This window comes from Juglans regia, chromosome 15, assembly GCF_001411555.2.
Source record: "Juglans regia cultivar Chandler chromosome 15, Walnut 2.0, whole genome shotgun sequence".
In the NCBI taxonomy this organism is placed as follows: domain Eukaryota; kingdom Viridiplantae; phylum Streptophyta; class Magnoliopsida; order Fagales; family Juglandaceae; genus Juglans; species Juglans regia.
Window position 1 is genome coordinate 16,192,375 of NC_049915.1, and position 7,599 is coordinate 16,199,973.

General features: G+C 34.8%; 1 protein-coding gene across 2 annotated transcripts; it reads right to left on the reverse strand.

Annotated features, from left to right (window-relative positions):
- Positions 1 to 1,005: 1,005 nt before the first annotated feature.
- LOC108997771 (peroxisome biogenesis protein 3-2-like) lies at positions 1,006 to 7,367 on the reverse strand. Of its 2 annotated transcripts, XM_018974151.2 has the most exons (8): positions 7,228 to 7,367; positions 6,952 to 7,004; positions 6,419 to 6,571; positions 6,095 to 6,294; positions 5,583 to 5,713; positions 3,350 to 3,477; positions 2,418 to 2,645; positions 1,006 to 1,690 (listed from the first exon to the last, which is right to left on the reverse strand). In XM_018974151.2, the coding sequence occupies exons 2-8, from the start codon at positions 6,963 to 6,965 to the stop codon at positions 1,438 to 1,440; spliced, it is 1,107 nt and encodes a 368-aa protein (XP_018829696.1). In that variant the 5' UTR covers positions 6,966 to 7,004; positions 7,228 to 7,367; the 3' UTR covers positions 1,006 to 1,437. The 2 variants fall into 2 exon arrangements, with proteins under 2 accessions (XP_018829696.1, XP_018829695.1); XM_018974150.2 differs by having other exon boundaries at positions 6,952 to 7,367.
- Between the last annotated feature and the right edge of the window lie 232 nt (positions 7,368 to 7,599).

Genomic DNA, 7,599 nt, shown 5'->3' on the forward strand with positions numbered 1-7,599 from the left:
CCATAAATTATCAAAAATTATATATATTTTATTTTCACAATTCTTCTCAATTCATTTCATCTCATCTAATCATTATAATTTTATCAAATTTAAACATAAAATAAAATAAACAATTTAATTTTTTTAAATCTTAAAATAAAAATAATATTAAAAAAATATATTCTAACAACATTTTATTCAATTTTTAACTTTCATTTCAACTCTATCATCTCATCTCATCTGTAAAAACAAACGAGATTAAGCCACTTGTTGTTTCAACTAGTGTTCTTTTTTAGTTTTTTATAGTTTATTTTGACAGTTTAGGGTGCAAAACTTTGAGCGTGCAAAATGTATTTTTCTAAAAAATATGATTATCATGATATTTCTAATTGGTTTCATCATTTTTTGGTCATCCATTTTATCAAATATTTTGTGTGAATCTAAATCCTTTAAATTTCTTCATACATACAAGTATTGGGTATCTTCATGCCACTCTCATTCTGGGTGAAAGATTTATTTTCACAAGTATTCTAGTGAAAGGTCTATAGAAAAGCATTGATTTGGAATTGCAACTGGATTCCTTTTAAAAAAATTTCGGCCACAAAGAGATTTTATAAAAATAAATTCACAAATTGATGTAATTTTATATAATACATTAGATCTAACTTAATTTCTGAATTTACTTTTTGTAAAATCACTTTGTAGTTAAAGCACCATTAATTGAGTCAAGCAAAGGAAATGATAAATCAAACTCGATTCTGCTTCGTAAAACGCATCTGCATTGTCTATAGGTTTGCCTAATGAATCTACATTACAATGACAGTTCAAATATGACATTGATTTGCAAACTGTGACTAACCAATTACTTGTTTGAAATCCATTAATATGAAACTGCTACTCTTATGAAACTGCATGTAGCCTCAAATGCATCACTGATCAAATTCTAAAAAATAATAATACACGCACAACGTTTTTAACAATTCTGTTGTTCTAAATGGAGAGTGGATATGCAACATTTGAAATTCAAGTAAAAGAAATCTTCAGTATTTTTTTTTTATAAAGTGGTACTATCGCACAAATTCACAAAGAATATCAATTTGTGCAACCACTAGACCAACCCGTTGGAGTTTCATAGTTAAGTACAGGGAAGATCCTTTACAGAAAGAACTACAACACACCATCATTCACCTCCATAATGAAAGCTTTGTGTCTTCAACTTCAGGGAGTACGGAAGACAGTAAGAGGATGAAAACTTTTCTGATGGCAGAAGCAATCTACTAAAGAGAGGAGGAATAAAAAAAATTAATGTTCTAAACCTTATTTTTCTTTTTCATTCCTCCCAAATTGTTGTAAATTTTGAAAACTCAAACCCAGCCTCATTTAAATTTTTACATCGGTGATATCCTTGCAATGAAATTAAGATGCGAGTAAAAATTATGATTAAGCTCACTCACTAAACTATGGGGTAGGCATGTTTGCATACAGAAGAGTGAAAAAGACTTCAACTTCTGGAACGCTATGAATAATTTGGATGAACTGGTTTGTACTAGGCTCGCCAAGGAGCATGGGACCGGTCTGTGCAACTCGAGCCAGAAGTTTCGCCAGTGCCATCCCTGATGTTAGACTGCCTCCAGATTGGGCCACCACATCTTCTATCAGAGTTCCAAGCACTGCTGTCAATGCTATCTCGACAATACTCACAAATTCGGTACTGCAACACAAAGAAAAAGAAAACCAGATTATTACAAAGAATAAGTTTTGTTTGCACATCCTTAAGATATCAGTCATTGACTGCTGAAAGAACCAAAACAGTAGCTTTAGTGGATGTTTGGAAGATTCTAGGAGGACTAAAAACATCAAGTCAAACTTGAATTCAGGAGGAGAAAGAGGGTGGGGAGGAAGAAAGAAAAAGAAAATTAAGGTATGCACTAAGTTTATTTGAGTCTTAATTACTGCAAGAAAAAAAAAAAGCACACAAGAAAATAACGAGAGCCATGTATAGTTTGTTGATAATTCTATCTTCTATTTGAGCATGTTTCCAATCAGATCCAGCATCTACAAAAGTCAAAAAGGAGGATGTTGGAAGAGGAAAGTATTTGATTGAATATTCGATATTGTTGTTTTTGAGGAGGGCATGGCTGGTAACCAAAAGAAGACACTTATGCAACGGGTCATAATAAGATATTCTTCAAATGCTTCCTTCCAAATTCATGATCGAGAGGAATATGAGAGATCGTGACCCCATCTAATGGCTTATGTATTGTTTAAAACTTGCTTCTGTAATGCCTTGTCCTGAGTTTTCCAAACATACTCCAACAACTGGTGCACTAAATCCATACTTGATTTGTAAGTCCACACAACAGAATCATGTAAAATAATTCCTACCCATTTATTAAGTTACATACAGCACGCAAAAAATGTCAGGAATAATAAGATACCTTGCCAACACCGCTTGTGTCTCCATCATAAGTTGGTAAAATTTGGTAGCTTCAGAAGGAATTTCGTTGTCACTGCTGGAGGCTGTAGCTAGTTTGTAGAATCTAGCATCCTCAGGCATAATGTAGTTTACCCAGTGATGGGGGCTTCTGAGGCTCTTGAACCTTTCAAGTATCAGCACAATAGTTTTATTAAGTTCTGTAGTGTTGAAGGCTGACGTTACCTTCTTTCTGCACGTAAGAATGTTAACGAACTATTAGAAATCTCCTACAAGTTATTGTATATGTTTTCCTTTACAATAGAATATTAAATGATATCCAGATATTGTTTTATATAACAATTTGTCGTCTTTTTCGGGGAGAATTAAGCCAACGCATCACCTTTTTTATCTGAGTTGCTATGTGCTTATGTTCAGTAACTTCATTGATAGAAGGTATATGCCACATTTTAGGGGATCTTACGTGAAGGTCCAGTCCAACACACCTTAAGTCATACAGGGCCCAGGGGCTCCCCATGGCTGTTTTAAGTTTTGAAGATACAAAAAGAAGCCCAGAATTAGACTAGACTGTCTGATGGCATAGCATTGATAACCCCACGAGTTCCAAATTCAGAAAACCAGTGGACAAGATTTAGTCCGAAAAATCAACTGTATATACATTAAGCTTGAGTATTGACCACCAAGAAGAACAGACATGAATGTGCACACACACATACACATGTAACTCTTTCACTTGGAAAGACGGCCTAGTCAAATTGTTCCATCCCATTTTTTTCTATTTCAAGGCCTTCATTATTCCTCATTAAAGAAGTAAGGAGGTTCATCAAGTAGGCATTCAGCAACCAAATGATTGAACTAACACATGAATTCTCCACCAATTGTTGGATTGATATGCACAAAACTTTCTAACTTTCAAGATGGTTCATGGTACCTTACCCCTTGAGAATTTCTGTTGCTGCTGCTTGCACATCAGAAATCAAGGTGGGTAACCCATAATTTGAGAGAAAATCAGCACTAGCCAGATACATCTGCTCATCATCCTGGTCAATAGTATCAGCATTCGCCTGTATAAAACAAAACAAAAAAGTGACTATTTTAAAATAATAGAAAGGGGGGACACTTTGGGCCACAATTTTTTTTAAGAATGAACCTGTAACAGGTCCCATGGGATTTGTCTATAACACAAGCATATAATTAATAGCCAAAATACAAATTAAATATTTGTTGTGGGACATAACAAATAGAATGCTAGTGGGGAATAATTACTATCATTCAGTCATGCAGAAGTACAATGAAGTGACTGTTTATTGAGAAATAAAGTTCAACGCAATTGTTGAAGATGTCTAATACCCTATACAGACAGTAACTAAGTAATATGCTGCAAAGTAAATTGTTGGCAATATGCTGTAGATAGCAATATGCAGCTTCATTGATTTCTCCCAAAGTAAATTACACTCAGCAACCCTGGCTCAAGTGGTAAAGACCTTGGTCTTGGTAGTATACTCCCTCTAGGTCTAAGGATCGAATCCTCTTGGGTGCAAACAATTTCTAGAGGCCATTGGACTGGGGTAACTTCCCCTTGAATTACCCGAGGTGCAATTGCGAGAAACTCTTTGCCGAGGGCTTGTGCCCCTGGGATTAGTCGGGACTTTGTTCTCGGACACCCGGTGCCAATCAAAAAAAAAAAAAAAATTACACTCGGTAAACTAGGAAGTCGATCAGCTTCATTACTGTAAAAGTACCTCTGATATAATATCCCACTTACCCCATTACTTAACTGCAATTAGTATGCATGTCCAAGGTTTTGAAACTGAGTCAGGACTCTGAAAAATGGGGATCCCGATATTAGTACCATGTGTATACCTGATAAAGTTCCCCAAGAGCTATAATAAACGTATCATTGTTCTAAACCTAATTTTCACTAATAAAAAGCTTTCAAATCTAATTTTGTACGTCTGGGATTTGCTGCTTGTTCCCCAGGCTTAAATGCCCTTAGATGAGGTACATGAAAATGGTCTGTTCAGGAGATGTTTTATTGTGTCTACCGCATTGCAGAATCCATGGTAAAGCAATACAATGTGTATATGGAAGTTCAGGCAGCTGTCCTTCACTTGGTAGAATTACCAACAATAAGAAAGAAGAACTACTGATTCTGCAAATCATGTCTGATAGACCCATTAAGGCAACAATTGGAGGTAAACGGTAATAACATGCCACAGCAGACCCACAGGCAATGTATGGCCATTAAGGAAAAGAAGTTTTTTCCCCATTTTGGGGTTGCAGTTGTGGAAAACATCTGGTTCATCCCAAAGAAATTAAGATGACTGCCCCCCAAGCTGCAAAACAAGAAGTTACTCAAGGTGATGTCATGTAAAAAACCAAAATATTTTGTCAAGAGTATAGTTAGGAATTTCAGGATATCAATTTCCCACCCCTTTAACAATCCATTTCAAGGCATCTTTATTTGCATGCAAAAATTTTCTCTGTGCTGCCTCTTTTTCCAAGTAATATATGTACTTTCTCAGTAAAGCTCAGTTCATGAGGCATGACAACATAATGTTAAAACATCTTTTCCCTGAGGGGACGAAGTTAGCTTGTTTCCATTAGTTGATAATGTTACTCCTTATAAAAAAAAAAAAAAAAAGTTGAAAATGTTACTCCTTCCTCCAGGCAAACAACTTGCCTCAAACATAAGACCTATTCATCTGCATCTCACATCCTAAACCAACAGCCTAAATTACATCACTCGATCTAGCAAGTTCTTGTATATTTAAAATGCCTAAAACAGCACCACCTTTTTTTATTTTTTGACAAGTAAAAAGAGGACAACACCTATCCAAAGGCCAGTTAATGTATAATAATAAACTCTCTTTTGTTGGATATGCTGTTCAACATTCAACTTTTGTTGAACAATCTAGCATATTCCATAAAAAATCTAGCATTTCAGCCAATTTGAACAACTTAATATTTCTTCTTGATAACAACACAGCAAGAACAGCATAGTCATAGTAGGGAGAAAATCAACTTCTCCACAAACAAAGAAATCAGCTATACCAGACTACTTGAGCTGAGAAGAATTCTGTCAGGATTTGCAAAATGGGTATGTCTGGAACCAAAGGACAATATCTGATGAGAAACATAAAAAATGAGAATAAAGGTAGGGGCTTACAAGTGAATAAGAGCTTCCAAGATCACGTGCAGTATTAATATATAAATGTCTCCCCAATATGTTGACTTGAACTCTAATGTACAAGCTCAGCATTGTCATTGCCCAAAGGGACAAAACCATTCTTGTGAAACCTAAGAAAACATAAGTCCAGTACAAAGATTGTTAAGTATAATATCTTTGATACATTGAGTATATAGAAAACATAAGAGTTATTCTATTCTCAAGTCGGTGTGTAGAGCACATCATCCACATCACTTAAAAGGTAAGATTCAAATTTTAAAGCTTTTATTCCAAATCAATTATGCCACGTAAGCAATTAACTAGGTGTGCTAGGTGTGCTAGGTGTGCTATCCACACCAGCTTATTAATATAAATTTTTTAAAACATAATGTGAGACAGTATATTACTTCTTTGATAAGTAATTGATCAATTTAAATAAAATGCGATGTACATGAGCTAGTACATTACAAGCACAATAAATGTATGAACACAAAATTATAATAGATTCATACTTAGAATTTTGATTCTATCCCATAACTCAAGCTTCTCTGAATGTGTCAAACTGTTCGGTTGACCCTTTGCTTTCTGGAGCCTCTCAGTAAGCTGAGAGTGGTCCAGTTCCTCTGCAATCCGACGACTTAAATTATCCATTGCATGAGGCAATGTTGTCGTATCAGCTATTCTTTGAATGTTGTCAAAATGGGCTTGCATTCTATTATATTGGCAAACGACAAAGCAATGTTAGATGTTAGAACCCAAAAAATACATACTTCTGAAAACAACATTCATGATCCCCAAGGAGAAAAATAAAACATGAGATCGTCATTTCTCTTAACTGGGCCTTAATGAATTTCTCCCGCTCAGCGAGTTCTCTCTCCAGAACAGCGACCCTATGCCGCTTGGCATTGTAGAGCTTATACAGAAAATATCCACTCCCTAAAACTCCAACAGTAACAAAAGCCGTCCTCCTGTACCTCCTCCAGAAATTCCTATCTCCACGAACACATACCAAGATCAGTGACAAGAAATTGGAGCTCAGGAACAGTTATTTCCGACACAATCCAATCACAACACAGGCATGTTCAATTAACCCAAAGAGAGGTAAACCATCTAAGCATAAGACCACTCATTTCTTAGAAAACCCATATATAAAACAACAAACGCAAAGAATGAAGAAGCAACTGATTGAACAAAAAGAAAGTAAACTATTCCAAATTCAACCATAAAAATGGCTGAACAGAATCAACATAGAAAGACAAATACAGAAACCAAAAGAAGAAAATAGATAATTAGAACAATAATAGCATAATTTAAAAGATACCCAGAATTAAAAACAAAAACAAAATGCAACATATGAGTGAAAACTGACCTTAAAGAAAGCATCTTGCTGCTATAAAACCACCCAAATCTCCATTATTATGCCTTGGATTTTGAGAAACCCATTTGGATTTGTACAACAGAAGGAATGTTATCAGAGAAAATAAAAATAGCAATTTTTTGGCTCAAAGGAAAAGAAAAAAATAATAATGAAGAGGGACCGGTTCCTGATTTGGAGTTACAAGCACTCTTTGTAGGAACCGCCGACAGTACGATTAAAGGAATTAAATACAGCGGAGGGCAAGAGAACGAGGGAGTAAGAGCCTACAGGTGAGATTCTTATCTCGAGGGTTTTAACTTTAAGATTCCAGAGAAGGGGGGAGAACGGTGGGTGCACTTCGTTAAGAGCTTTTCGAGCCCAATCTAACCTTGCTTTTTTATTTCGAGGAAGGTATAAAAGTAGAAAATGAGCTGAATAAAGGTTGTTTTCAGACTTCTAGTCGCCAGAACTCACTTGTACAGTTCCCAATCAATTTTATTTTATTTCATGTAACTATTAAAATTTTTAAATTTTTATATAAAATATAAAAATTAAATTAAATTTTTTAAAATTTAAAATAAAAATATTATTATAAAAATATTTTATTTAAATTTTAATAAAATATCAATTACATAACCAAACGAGATAAATCTCTAGACT

What these genes read in the sequence shown, in the direction of transcription:
- LOC108997771 (XM_018974151.2), bottom strand. An exon ending in GGATAGAATCAAAATTCTAA is followed by an intron (nt 5,714 to 6,094) that starts GTATGAATCTAT and finishes ATGTTTTCTTAG; the next exon opens with GTTTCACAAGAATGGTTTTG. An exon ending in TTGGAAGCTCTTATTCACTT is followed by an intron (nt 3,478 to 5,582) that starts GTAAGCCCCTAC and finishes TGTTTTATACAG; the next exon opens with GCGAATGCTGATACTATTGA.